At 50.0% G+C, this 14,901-nt stretch overlaps 1 protein-coding gene across 3 annotated transcripts in view; it reads left to right on the top strand.

The window, feature by feature from the left end:
• Positions 1 to 14,882, top strand: part of LOC8038470 — a 215,804-nt gene extending 200,922 nt beyond the window's left edge. For 2 of the 3 annotated variants that reach the window (XM_042287121.1, XM_042287122.1), the window contains 2 exons: positions 1,684 to 1,842; positions 14,715 to 14,841. In XM_042287121.1, the coding sequence (XP_042143055.1) occupies positions 1,684 to 1,842; positions 14,715 to 14,743 (188 nt within the window). In that variant the 3' untranslated portion in view covers positions 14,744 to 14,841. Of the gene's footprint in view, positions 1 to 1,683; positions 1,843 to 14,714 lie in introns of all 3 variants that reach the window. The other variant, XM_042287120.1, reaches the window with a different exon arrangement.
• The last annotated feature ends 19 nt before the right edge of the window (positions 14,883 to 14,901 follow it).

The following is a 14,901-nucleotide window of genomic DNA, read 5'->3' as shown; positions in this document are numbered from 1 at the left end:
GGCGAAAACCCAAAAAGCGGATATCACGCGTCGGCGTGATCAAGGCTTCCTTTGGGTTTACCGCGAAACCGCAGGCATGGAGGTCGTTAAGGAAAAGTTGCGTTTGGCTTAAAAGAAAAACTTGGTCAGGGTGTACTAAAAGGAAATTGTCGATGTACGACCATGCCCATATTCCGCGGTCGCGGAGTGTTCGTGCAATGGCCGTGGCCAATGCTTGCATCAACGACCCCTACGGCAACCCTGCCGGTGAGTGTCCCTCCTGAGGCCGTTTCACCACAGACTTTATCTTTGATGGATCAAGTAACCACTAACTTAGACGTCGTCTTGGACAATCCACAACCTATACTTGTCAGCATAAATGGCCAACAAATCATAGCCGTTCTCCAAGACGTCGTAGCTCCGCCTGACATACTACTTCAAGCCCTTCGGGCAGCGGATGTCACTCTCACTCCCCTTACTGAATCTTGTGATTCCCCCTCTGACTCTGAGGAAGAAGGCGCTTGGGCCTCGGCCGCGGATCGAATTTTGCGTTGGTTAGATGACCACCCTCAACCTGATGAGCCTCCCTCTGAGGATGACCATGGGCAACAGGACGATGACGACTCTCGTAGACCGCTCCTTTCAGATCTCTTGGTATGGCAACCCGTAAGGCCTAGTGTACCACAACCTCAGGTAGATTGGGACAAAATAAGCCACACATTTAACTTTTACCCACCCTCGGATTCTTCTTCTCTAAGGATCCCGTGTAAAGCACGCTCCGTCGTGAACAACAAGCCCCCTAAGCCTGAACAACTTTCCGTCCTTAAGGACGCAGTCCACTGCATGTGTGCTTCCGGACTTATCCAGCTTCATTAAAAGCTGAGGCATGCATAAATGTACAAATGCTTCGACAGAAGAGAAAAAAGTGAATTTTTTCTTTTTAAAATATTATTAGCCGAAATGAACGAAAGCGCTTAGTCGGTTAATTAATCGATTAAAGGGTGGCGATTAGTCGGGTTAAAAACTTTTAATCGACGCCCAGTCCTACTTTTTACCCGTTCCCACAATCAGGAGATAAGAGAAATCTTTGAGACAAAAGTGATCCTTTCCAAGGGAGCCGCTCGCATCGGTTCACTCTCGATAGACCTGCCTAAGATAAAATTGGTTCACACAAACACTAATTTGTACAGCTTTTGCTTTTCAGTTTTTATTTTATCTTTTTTTTTAAGTAAAACCCAATTTCAGATTAGTGGTGGTCCTGCCTACCTTTTCTTGTCCAGTGCGATATTCATGTTTTCAATATCTATTCATATATAAGAACTTAACAGAAGTTGTGGGGTTCTCTGCTCAATCAAAAAGACTAGTGGGGCGTAGCAAAGGAAACCAAATTGCCTTGTTTAAAATTTCTGATCGAGAGTTGATTCAATTTTAAGCACCCTCGTATAATGGACGCACACATGGATGTTTGTTGGTTCATGTAACCCTCTGCTAAGACTCATCGTACAGTGAACTTATATGGATGTCAGGTCTATCCTCGCACTGTCGAACGACAGCCGGCGGAGCAGAGGATGAAGGAACTTGAGAGTTTTGTCGCTTGGTGCCATGAGTCTAGTGACACCAGACAAGGCTGCGGTTGTCTTCATATCACTGAATGGTTTCTTCTCTTCAGAGGAAAGGACCCAACATTGCGTCTCGTTCCCACAGGCCTCGGCTGGCTCGAAGCGCCTGAACCTGCCAGAGATGAACCTGCAGTGCGGGTGGGCAGTGATCGCAGCCCTTGCAAGCCTAACCCCTGCCTGCACCAGGGCGTCTGCTACCTCCAGAAGGATGGATTCTCCTGTCTGTGTACCGAATCTTATAGAGGTATGTGCGTAACCTTTAAAGGGACAATGAAGGAAATTTGGAAGTCTTACTTGACGTTCCAGATAGTTGTCATGCGCCTCCCAGGCAACCTTTACCCAGTTTCAATCACCTTAACTGACCGGTGGTGGCGCCCACGAGAAAGCACCAGGGTAGCACATAACAGAGTCGTTTATACTGAAATAGTTTGTCCAATGGGCGGAGCTTGTTGCCCGCTAGAACCAGCTAATTTCGCGATAGCACAGGATGGCGTTATTTTAAATGCGAAAGCATTAACTGTCCCATAGAGCGAAGTCTGTCGCAGCAAAACGAGCCTTCAATTCCCATTGGCTGCGACGCGTCATATCAGATACTTCGTCACGGAAGTCGGCGGGGCTGTTCAAGGTCAAAGCGGACGCGCCTCAGAAATAAAACACAAAGAAAAGCAGGGCAACGCAGATGCATCGTCACGGAAGCCCAGCGAGCTTCGCACTCCCGCCGCTGCCTCACCCAGCAGCGCAGCAGTCACCAGCGAGCAGGGCGGTCTGCGCGGTGCACCGCCGCACTTCCTGCCGGCGCTGCGGCCACTTCTGCTCCTTTCGGCGCCGAAGAACAGGCGGCGCCTGAAGCATCTATTCGCTCTTTCTCGCGTGAACTGAAACGTGGTGGCGCCAGTGTGCAAATAGCCCCCAAGTGTTTCCGGTTCCCAACTAGACGACAGATTTCGCAGTATTTGCGAAATCAAATATACACGCAATCTTCTGGAAATGAATACTTATGGCTCCGTCAGACTTAATTCACTCTTATAATGAAAGAATGATCAGTAAAAAATTAGGAAGAATACGTTGACCGGAAGTGTGCCGGGACTACCGAAATAGATGGCGCCACTGAGTTTGTTGCCAAACAAAAAAAGGGCGAATACCGTAGGTAGGGTGCCTCAATGACCTTCTGTTTAAAGTGATGCCACCCTTTGTAGTACCCGATGCCGACAGCACGCGCTCACGGGGAAAATACAAATAAATCGACGAAAACAAAATGTCGCCATAGCACAGTCAGCGCCACAGACGCGTGCAGGGACACGCTCTTTCACGCGCTTCTGAACAAAAAATAAATGTAAAAGGGGGAACAAAATGGCCAGATGTCTCCACCCTAAGCAAAGCGCACATGAAGGCGCCCTAACCGTAGGCGGCCGCAACCTCGGCAGTAGCGAAACGTGGCCGTCCATGCCAGTACACCGCAGACGAACTAAGGTTAATTAATGACATTAATGCTTTCGCATTCACAACTCATAAGAAGTGCTTAGGTGTCCTCGCAATTTTGTTTCTCATTATTCCTGAGAAATCGCAGAGAATTCGTTTCATTCAGAGCCCCAAAATGGCGGATGGAAGTAGTCATCCCCTGGTTGTCAGACTCCGCTGCTGTGCTGGCTCTGGCACATATTTAACCCGAATTCTGACTGGTCTGGGCCGAGTAGCGCATGTTTTCTTAGGTCCGGGCCCGACTCGGGCTTCGACCGAAATGTTTTTCACGGGCCTGATCCGGGCTTCAGTTTACTTTATTTGTTCGTGTTTGTGAGGCTGTGAACCTAGCGACCCTGCGGAACTGTAGGTGGCCATTCCTTCGAGTTTTTATCTTTCTTTGCGGATAAGCACTTCGTGACATTGTCACGTTGAATTCTTCAGTTCACAATTAGTTCGAGTCAATCAATGACGTTAAGACACGACGAATTGCCCATACCATCGTATAACGAATGGCTATCTAACAAACTACCTTTTTTGATTGTTTGAAATTCTGTAGTGCACGAGGAAGTTACAGTTAAAAATCAAAGCAATCAAAGTGGGCAGGGCTCGTGCTTGTATCAAGAAAACCTGCTGGGTTGGGGCTCATGTTTATAAACCCTACCGGGCCGGGTCCGGCTCGGATTTTGAGTTGATGAAAGCTGTCGGATTCGGGCCTGGCTTGGCCTGTATTTTTACTAGGCTGGGTTTACTAGGCCGATGTTTAGAGCGAGAGGGCCTGCTCAGAACGAGCTCAGATTATCACATTAATAGACTGCTAAGACCGGCAGTCTTGATGGTGCGGAATGCACGTTGCAAAAGAACTATAAAGACCCGCCGTCAACACGCACTCAGCAGTCGAGCACACAGCTATGGCCGCCACTTAATACTTCCAATAGACGTTTCCACTACAAAAATCAGTTCACACCTGCTAAATCACAGTCCAGCCAGCGCTCGCTCGCAATAGACCTATTGCTATATTACCCAAGCATCAAGAAAAAAAAAATTGGGTTGTGTGTGTGTTTATACAGCCTAGAACTTGGTCTGCCTCACAGGGGCGACGAGTCTCCCAGCTGTAGATGAGAAATTTAGCCAGTGCGGTACAGCCGCTAGCCTGGGGTCTTTAACGTGCATCACGCAGTAGTGATACACGACCGCACGCCGGTACGATGCTCATCCAGATCGAAACGGGCAGGGGTGGGGCTCGAACCCAGGATCCCTGGGTTCTGCAGCGCGAGCTTTCGCTCCACGCGCTCCGAGCTGGTGTGCGCTAGACCACTCGGCCACCGATCCCCCCCAAGCATCAAGGAAAATGCAGGGATTGGTGTTCCACGCGCCGCACGTTCTGGCCTCAGCAGTAGTAACTTTTCTAAAGCAACTACCTAAAACAAATGGCATCTTGCACGCGCCTTCGTCAGCGCTTTATTTTGGTTATATACTTCGAATCTTATATACGGGGAAGGCGTGCGCGTGTGGCGCGTGGAACACCTATCCCTGCGTTCTCCTTGACGCTTGGGTAATATAGCAATAGGTCTATCGCGGCCAGCCAGAAAGGGCGCGTGCATAGCACACCCACAGCAATAACGCGCCCTCATGCTCTTTTATAGAAAGGTGTATACACCTTTTCATAAAAGCGTTTGAGGGCGCGCTTATTGCTGTGTTGCTGTGTTATGCACGCGCGCGTTCTGGCTGGCCGCAATTGCACGAAAACAATAACTAAACTGTGATTTAAAAAAAAATAATTTAGGGTGCGTGTATGCTTCTACAGCCTAGAACTTTGTCTGCATCAACGGGCGACATGTTTCCCAGCTGTAGATGAGAAATTTAGCCAATGCAGTACAACCGCCAGACTAGGGTCTTTAACGCGCGTCACGCAGTAGTGATACACGACCGCACGCTGGTACACATCGCGACACTGTTAGCGCGAACACGACGTCCGCGCATTTTCGCCTTTTTCTTCTAAATAGTATTAGCCAGCACGAAATTTTATCGCTTACATTATAGAGCTAATTGAGCTCTTTCAGTAGCAATAATGACTTGGATGACATCCCTTAGTTTCAAAGAGAAAAACTGGAAAAACCGGCGATCGCTTGTTCGCGCTAACACTGTCGCGCTCTGTACGTGCTCATCCAAACCGAAACGGGTAGGGGTAGGGATTGAACCCAGGATCCCAGGGTTCTGCAGCGCAAACTTTTGCTCCACCTGCTGGTGTGCGCTAGCCCACTCGGTCACCGATCCCCCTGGACTGCGACTTAGCACGTGTGCACTGTGATTTTTGTAAACAGTGGAAACGTCTATAGAGGATTGCAAGCAAAACTGGCCGCCACCATGCCTTTGCTCGTGCGGACAAGCTGGTGCAATTGGAAGATTGGCAAAGCTATGTTAACGTGGGGTCACGTATGTCGTGTGGGAGAAAAAAGAAGCCCGACTGAGACGCCCTGCTCTTTCGACCGCTCTGGAAATTTTCGAATTTCTTGACTCCGTTTTAAGACAGAAGTATACCGACCATTGCTTCGAAGTGTAGATTTCGGCAGGTATGTGACCAGGGTATATCATACCGGGGGCCAATATGCCGAATTTCCGCACCCAAAAAGCCAGCACTAAAGCGATCTGAGCCGGTGCATTGCTAGGCCTAACCGCTGCAATGGAGACGATGGACACCGCAGCTGTGACCGCCAACCCCAATGCGGTGTTCCGATTTACGACGCCAACTCTGAATCCTCCAAAACCGGAAACAACGATCAACTGGCCTGCCCTGCCGGCCATCAACTCGGAACCACCACCGAGACAACCACATCCAGCTCCGGTAACTCAAAGTACCGCGAACGAAATCAAATCGCTCCTAGTCGCTCTGCTAGGGAAGGCCTCAAAAGAGGAAATCACGGAAATGTTCCTGCAAGCTCTAGACGATCTTTCTCGGCCAGAAGCTTCAGGAAACAAGCAGACTACCATAGAGCCACGGTTCAAGAAAACACCGATTTCTAAATCTAATGAAAAAGAGTCGGCCACCTCGTCGGCGAGTACACCGGAGAAAAACGGCCGACAAGACGACAGCGAGAGCCGCAAGCGGCATGCGGCCATGGCGCCTGGGACGTCACTCTCAACACAGGCGGCGACAGCGGACACTCTCGTCAGCACCGCCGTAACGGAAAGCTCAATCACAGAAGAGGACGACGGCCCAGCATGGTCTTTGGTCCAATCCAAAAAGACCATCAAGCGGGCACGATACACTCGTAAGAAGACCACTGAAAGCGAAGGCAAGGCGCAGGCCCCACGCCAGCGCTTCGCTGTCATACTTCGACCACGAACGAAGACAGACCTTACCACCATACCGAGAAGAACCCTGGAGGAAGCCTTCACAAAAACGCTAGGCACACAATCACAGGAGATATCAGTAAAGCTACAGAAGGAGCGCAATACTATCTCCGCACAAACATTATCTGAGCCTACCGCCAAGGCGTTACTGGAGATCACTGGAATTTCAGTTGTTAACGAAGAAGAGATTCCCGTACAAGCTTACAAAACACTGCAGGATAACCAAATTCGAGGGGTCATATATGAAGTAGACGAGGGTGAGGACAAGACCTCTCTCCGGGACAGGCTCCGATGTGACACTCACGACATCGTCACGGTCCGACTTCTGGGAAGGAAAGGACGCACTGCGATGATAACGTTCGAGGGTAATCGATTGCCAAGGTTCGTTAGATACGCGCTCTGCATCACGCCAGTGTACCCATATAGAGCCAAGGCGGTGACATGCACAAACTGCCACGGCGCGGGTCACAAGCAAGACATCTGCCACAAAGAGACGGTCTGCTCTTTGAGCGGCAAACACCACGAGGAAATGCAAGATGACCAAGGTAACACCAACCCGTGCCCAAGTCCGACCCCGTACTGCCAGATCTGCAAAAAAATGGACACTTGGCGACAAGCAATGTCTGCCCGAAGAAGACAGAGATCGGGAAGCTACTGAGGGAAAGGGCAAGGAAGCACGCGAAACCCAATGAAGAGTCCAAAAGGAAGAAGGGGGCACCACCACCACCGCCGCCGCCGCCACCTCCATTTAATCCGATCCAACACCCACCGATGCACGAAAGGACTTACGCTGATTTAGTCCGGGGTACCCCCCCTTTTGAGAGAGACAGCTACGAAGTCCGGTCTACAAGGCTGGAAAAACAACTCTCAGCGCTAAGCCAACAGCTCACTGTTATCGCTTTCAAACTTGGTCGATAAAAATAGGGATTAGCATTGTTCAATGGAACTGCAGAGGACTGGGGCTACGGGCCGCAGAACTCAACGCAAGACACTTGAACAGACCATTAAAACGTCCATATGCAATTCTATTACAAGAAGTAAAGACAACCTCCATCAACCTAACAAGTTACACTTCATACTCCAGCCCGTCGATCCCATCAGGCCGCAAGCCCAACCAAGACGTGCCCAAGGGGCAAGCCATGGTGTATTTGCGATCCGACTGGCCACAACATCAAATTGACTTGATGCGATGGTGCACAGACAGACAAGAAGTCGTCGCAGTCCGTGCAACGCATCAAGGAACACCCGTAATCATCGCATCTGTATACTACAGGCCAGGGGCTAGCAGCAAATCACCAAGAGACAACGGGTGGATAGAACAACTACACATCCTTTACCCATAAGAACGAAAGGTTATAGGAGGAGACTTCAACTTGCCACATACTAGCTGGGGCTACAAAGTAGACACCATAAACGGCCAGAAACTCCTGAAGGACATGACACGGTTCAAGTACACACCAGTAAACACGCCGGGCTCAACAACGAGACTCGGCTTGACAAGCAGACAACAGCATACCAGTCCAGATCTTACATGGATATACGGAGACTGAAAACCTCTCCTGGAATGTAAACATCGACACGTGGGGGAGTGACCACCTCCCAATAAAGATCGAGGTGAACTCCAAGAAGTCCCAAAAGAACCGGCGTTTTGCTCATACAGTCAATTGGGACCTTTATAGAAGACACCTGGAAAACAACCAAGAGGAATCCTTTGCGACAGCAATGCTCGATGCATTGAAAGCGGCTACAACCAGATCCAACATACCTGCCGATGCACCTACCCCGGATATTCACCTCTTGAATCTCTGGGCTAGGAGACTCCGAGCGCTGCAGCGATATAGGAGGGGCCCAAAAACACCAGCGGCACTCAGAGAGGTCACCAGACACACCATCGCAACACTCAAACACGCGATATATTTGGACAGGAAACGATGACTGGATTACAGTGCGTCCTTGTCGGAGAAAACTTCAGTAAAGAAACTGTGGGCAACCAGCAGATCCATGCTGGGACAAAAGAGGGAACAGAAGGCCCCTTTAACCCTGGCGCTAAAAACTGACACTTCGGTAGAAGACCTCGCAGATGCGGCCGGAGACCAATTCTTCCCGCAGCCCATTGCTACGACAACAAACTCAATACCGAACCCGTATACTCCAGTGCTGGCTAACTCAGCGGATCCAATGGACCAACCCTTTACCCTGGGTGAATTGGAAACGGCACTCCACAACGGGAAGGCACACAGCGCTCCGGGCCCGGACAAAATTACCATTCCCATGCTGCGCAACCTCTCACAAGACGCTAAACACCAGCTTATCGAAGGAATTAACGCGGTATGGGAACAAGGACAGTTGCAACCAATATGGAAGCATTCGACCGTCGTCCCAATCCCCAAACCTGGCAAGGACAAGGACACGCTTATCAACTTCAGACCGATATCACTCACTTCATGCGTATGCAAGCTCATGGAGCGAATGGTTCTAGATCGACTTAACTGGACACTAGAGAGATCCGGCGCTTTTCATCCAGCCCAGACAGGACACCGACCCTGTTTAAGCACACAGGAAAGCCTCCTCTTGATGTCACACGACATCACCAAGAAAAGGGCGCCAAGGGGCAAAACCATCCGCTCAATCGTCGCCATTGATGTTAGAAAGGCTTTCGACTCCGTCCCCCACTGGGCTGTCATTAAGGAGGCGGAACGCTTAGGGATACAGGGCAGGGCGTTTAACTTTATTAAAGCCTTTCTTAAGGATCGGACATATTCTATAAGAATAGGGGACCACATGAGCAACCCACGACCCAACAGGGTCGGCGTACCACAAGGCTCTGTACTCTTGCCTTTACTGTTTAACATGGCAATGGCCGATCTCCCACACCGCTTATCGAGGATCCCAAGCCTCAAGTTCACCATATATGCGGACGATATCTCCCTATGGACAGTGACAGGCGATACCCGAACCCAACAACAGACTCTTCAAGCCGGATTGGACGAAGTGCAAACCCATCTCAATAGGGTCGGCCTCACCGCATCCCCGGAGAAAACGACCTATGTGGTCGTCGCATCCCGTAAACAAAGAAAAGCTGGCATCGCCAGTCAGATGTACTTAACGCTAGCAGGCAACAGAATCCAACCATCTACCTCGATCAGAATACTCGGAATGTACATCGATGAAGACGGCTCGTGCAGAACCTGGATGACCAAGGTCAGCCACCAATGCAAGGTAATCATTCATGTCATCAGAAGGATATGCAGCTCCAGAGGCGGAGCGAACGAAGGAATTGCACGTCAGATGGTGAAGGCACTCATCGTATCAAAAGTCTGCTACTGAGCTTCGTATTACAACATCTCAAAAAGCCAGTGGAAAAAACTGGAAACCATCAACAGACAAGCTGCACGGGTCATTACCGGCTTACCTCGATTCACACCAATAGGGACACTTATGGAACATGCCCAGCTCAACAACTTGCAAGAAACTGTAATGGTACGATGTGCCGCCCACCGTGAACGACTGCAACACTCACGACCCGGCAGAACCATTCTCAGTCTGATTCAAGCACTTAAACTCCCGCTTCCCGACTTCCCAGAGAACGACCCTCCTTGGTTAGACTACATCGACCTCGTAGAAGGCAAGCCCATCCCGAAGAACGCGAGTTTGAGACATCCAGATCGTCAGAAATCGCAAGCCAGTAGCCACAACAAACGAATACAGACCTGGGAAAGCTCGGCAGAGAAGCTAGCCGTCTACACAGACGCGGCTTTCGCGACACTCCCAGACCAACTTGCTACGGTCGCAGTGGCAATACCAGGAAAAGGAATTATATCTTCCAAACAATTACCAAACAGCACCTCCGTCAAGGGTGGCGAACTCGGAGCGATTCAATATGCGATTGAAACAGTCCTCAACGACACAACCATTAGACCAAAAGAGCTCCACGTTTTTACGGACTCGGTAGCCTCGCTCACCGAGTGCAGAAATAGGAACAACCCCTGCAAAAGAGCAAAATCCATAAAAAAGATGGCCCTCCAACTTTCTCTGCAAGGTTCAAAAGTCCAACTTTCCTGGGCGCCCGCCCACGCAGGCCTAGCTGGCAATGAGCAGGCCCACTCTGCAGCTCGCGCGCTAATAGCTACACTCCGCGAGACGCAGAAGCCGCCCTGCCACCTCCATGATCACGGCTACGCATCTTCCTCACCCGAAGATGACGAAGACGAAGACGACTATGACCCCGACGAAGCTAAACAGCAGATCAAACTTTCGTCCCGTACTGCGCTGAAGGAACACCTTCCACCCATCTCCGAACCACTGCCGCGAGGCTTTGGGAGGAGAACGCCTGCACGCTGAACGGAAGAGCAGCGTGGGAAAAGGCGCGCACAACACCGACATGCTGCTACTGCAAGGACCCCCAACATGCGGTCGACCTAGTTCACATGTTATGGGGCTGCAAAGGCCTTGAGGCAACAAGGAAGAAGCACTTAGAGGACGGGGTGACATCCATGGAGGACTGTGTCTTTCCCCCAGGCCCTCCAGATAAGCAACATCAAACTCTACGCACGCTTCTGGATTATATCTACGAAGCTGGCATAGAAGTACATATATAATTCCCTTTCCCCATACCGCGAGTCCAGGCCGCGATGCCATTGACTCATTCCTCTCCCCCTCCCCCTTAAAGCGGTTCAAATAAACGTTTTATACTACTACTACTACTATGTTAACGCGCAAGCTGCACGTGCTTGCACGCATGGGGCACCAGCTAGTTGGGGTGCCTTGCTTGGAATAGTCTATACTTTTGGACAACTTTTCTTGGCAAGGAAGTCAAAGTTATGGGTATACCCGTGCGCTCGCGCACATTGAGCGCCGATCACAGCTGTGCTCGTGTAGTCTTCTTCGGAAATGTCAGAAAAAGTGGTCTTCAAGTATATTCATTTCGCCACCCGAGCATGCGACAATTTTTTTTTCGTGATCCTCATGATTGACGTCGCTGCGACTCCTAACGGCGGAGTCAGGCGTTTTTCGTGTTTTTTGTTTTTCTTTTGATCCCGTGCTGCCTTAAGATATTCCGTTTCGATATTTGGCAACAACGATATTGGTGTAGTTTATTTAGAGGCAGAAGTTTTTAGAGCGCAGCTCTTAGGCGCCCGTTTCCGGCTTAGCGACGTCGCCGTCGCCATCGCCGTAGGCGTAACGTTTTTTTCGTGACGGGTCAAGAGAAAGCGTTACGCCGATAGGTTACGCGACACCGAGGCGTCACGAAAAAGCGTTCCACCGACGCGTTACGTGACGCCGACGCGTCACGAGAAAGCGTTACCCGACGCCGACGCGTCACGAAAAAGCGTTACGCCGACGCGTTACGGCTACGCCGACGGCGACGGCGACGCCGACGTGTCACGAAAAAGCGTTAAGCCGACGCGTTATGGTTAGGCCGACGGCGACCGTAACGGTAGTCGTAACGCGTCGGCGTGACGCGTCGCCGTCGGCGTAACCGCGCGGTGCATTATGGGAAACGTGCCATAATGCATCGCGGTGACGCGCGCATTCCATTATGGGACGTTTCCCATAATGCACCAAGCGAGGAGGGAGGGGGAGGAAGGAGGAAGGGGGAGGGGGAGGAGGTGAGGAGCAGGGGGAAGTAGATGAGGAGGGAGGAGGAGAAGCATAACGTCCCCTCCGTACCCTTCCCTCCTCCTCCACCTCAAGAGCTGCGCTCGAATTCGGCATTACAGGGAGTTGTAAACGTCTTTCATTGTTTTTCTATAAAACCAAAGTAATCTGAATAAATAAATAATAAAATAAATAAACCGAAATAATCTAATCAAGAGTGTTCCCGTGTTCCTATTTAGTTGCAAACGGCCGCGTTTTCTATGGATCCCGTTCGGAAGTTACATTCCGATTACTTGGAGGTCTCAACAACTGCGAAAATTGCAAGTTTAATGAAGGCGATGAAGGTGATGTAGTACCACTTCGAGGCTTTCAACTTTGGCAGCGTCTCGTGTATCTGCCATTATGCATAGATTCCCCAGATTCCAACTAGGGGCACAATGTCGAAGGGATCTATTCCATCGTCTGAGCCGATATCGCCGAGAAAATCGATGAGCTTCCAGCAATGCCGAATCTGGTCAACTTCTTCAATCATGTAAATGTGGCTACCCTTGAACACAAGTTCGAATAAGAGCACAGCAGGCTATTAGAACTTCCCACCACCGAGACGCTTGGTACAGACGATCGAACCATGCTCCTCCACCAAATGCGCCATCCTTTGGGAGAGCAAAACCAAGGCCCGAACAACCACCTGCTTCGTAAGTTGTTACCGAGGCAGGGAAGGTAACATTCACAGAAAAATGTTCTGCATCATGACGCGACACTGCGAATGTGAGGTGCGCGTTCGGGGTTTGGGTCACAACTCCTACGGAGCAGAATCCGCAGTTATTATTGCCCGCTCCGTCGTGGCCGCGGCCGCGAGTGCAGTCGAAAGAAAGTTTGAGTGCGTTCTCAATGTCGCCGTGACAACAACGTCACGTGCATTGCCCTTTCAGTTGAGAAGAATAAAAAATTTTAACTCTAGCGTGCTGAAATGAAATACCTAAATGCATCCCTATCTAGAAATTGTGATTGGAGGGTAATTTTAAGCTCATTGCCTCCGCTAGGCAAATATTTGAGGCTAGTGGTTGGTCACAAGAGCTGTGAAATCATCGAGCCCAGGGTCATCGAAACAATTTCGGCCAATGACTTGCCCTTATTTTCGCTTTATTATTAACAATTAATGACCAAACTCTCTACATATAAGGCTCTGGACGGGACGGACTCGGACGGACTAAAGCCCCTTCATGTTTCAAAAGTACCGCAAGGTGCGTCGATGCACGAGGCACGTGCAACGTGCAGCGCTTGGGAACATCATGGCGGCACAGCACAGCACAGAGTTGCAGAGCTAGATCTCAGACGCCATGTTCTTTCCACAAGTGGCGCGCGGCACGTGTCCCGAGCATTTCCACAACATTGAATGGCGCCACTTTTCCCAGGATAGAGGGGCTTTAGGACGGACCTCCTCTCGCCATGTTGATCGCGTGGTACAAGTACGTGGTCACGTGGTTGCGAGCGCGATGAGTTCTCGCTGCTCACTGATGGCGCTAGAGAGCGATTCTCCGTACTTCACCGAAACCCAGTGTGTCTTCCTTTCACATCACAGCGCACGTGACCCGGAAGATGGTGAATGAGTTGAAGGGTGCCAAAAACATAAATCTTTGTCATTTTCTAATTAAAAACTAGGACATGCACGCAAAATGGGATTTTTTTGTCTTTCAGAAGGATCGAGACACCAAATGCCACAATTCTTTAGGCAAAGCACTGTAAATGCTCCACAGCTCCTTTAATTATTTCTTACCTGGTATGTGTCCAAGTCATTACCTGAAAGCTGGGATGCTTATCAGATTTAGTCAGTTGAAAATGTGAGTTTACGTTAAACCTGACTCCAACGAGAGCTCGGTAGCCTCAGTGGTGATATTGCTAACAAAGTGCAGATGTAGCGAGAGCCCCATAGAAGGCAGATGGCTCGTGCTATAGTCGGATGCAACCTAAGAACAATCTTTTAGCTCTACCCACAAGCGCATTGCGCCCATCTGAAGTGCGTCCGCCGTCGAGAAAGTAGTTCGCTAGCAACGTTGCTTTTTCTTCCTCCAGGAAACGTGTCTTAAATTACTACAATATTTATTTAATTCATTCAGGACATTTAAATAATTTAGAATACGTTTTTGTCAACGAAATAGCTGTTTAGTAAAGAAAGAAAGTCATGTCCAATGTACCGTCTTCCCAATTCATTTTCTGTCCAAGATACTGTCTAACATACCGTCTAACATACCTCTCAGCAGTGCTAAGCCTCGCGCCCGCTTCCAAATTTTCGTTGGCGATAGCGTCGCTGGATTCTCACGTTGTCGCGCAAAAACTGCTGCAAACGCAAGCCGATACCATTAAGATTTCGTGGCGTAACCTCGGGCACGTAAAACACGGTGCAAAAAAGCAGAATAATTGTCACGAGAAACTAGCGTCGCGTTGCTAAGGCCAGCAGCCATGTTGGGCTTTTCTTTTTTTTTTTTTTTCAAAGGGATCGCGATTGGTCCACGGAATCGTGACGTCATGAAAACGATTGGCTGGCGTTTCTCGGCGTAGGATTACATTTTCATCTGAGAGGCATTTCCGGTTTTTTCTTAGCTTGCAACCGACTATAGAGCGCCAACAACTGCCGAACTCCGTCTGTTCGTGCAGAAGCATCCATATTGGCAAGATTGGCGGCTGACGTCGTTATTTTCTATCCAGGCATCCGCTGCGAGTCGGCGAGGCCATGAAAGGCAGCGGGGAAACAGGAGGTGTGGCAGCAGAAGATCCCCGAACCCACGGCAGGTCCTGGACTCTCACGGGGCCCTTCGAAACGACCGGACGGCAGCTATGGAGAATAAATCTCACGGTCATGGACCGAGAAACGTCCTTTATTGAGAGCAGCAAA

The sequence above is a fragment of the Ixodes scapularis genome, unplaced genomic scaffold, assembly GCF_016920785.2.
Source record: "Ixodes scapularis isolate PalLabHiFi unplaced genomic scaffold, ASM1692078v2 PGA_scaffold9__187_contigs__length_104089568, whole genome shotgun sequence".
In the NCBI taxonomy this organism is placed as follows: Eukaryota; Metazoa; Arthropoda; class Arachnida; order Ixodida; family Ixodidae; genus Ixodes; species Ixodes scapularis.
Note: the sequence above shows the minus strand (reverse complement) of the source record. Positions and strands in the feature narration are given on the sequence as shown.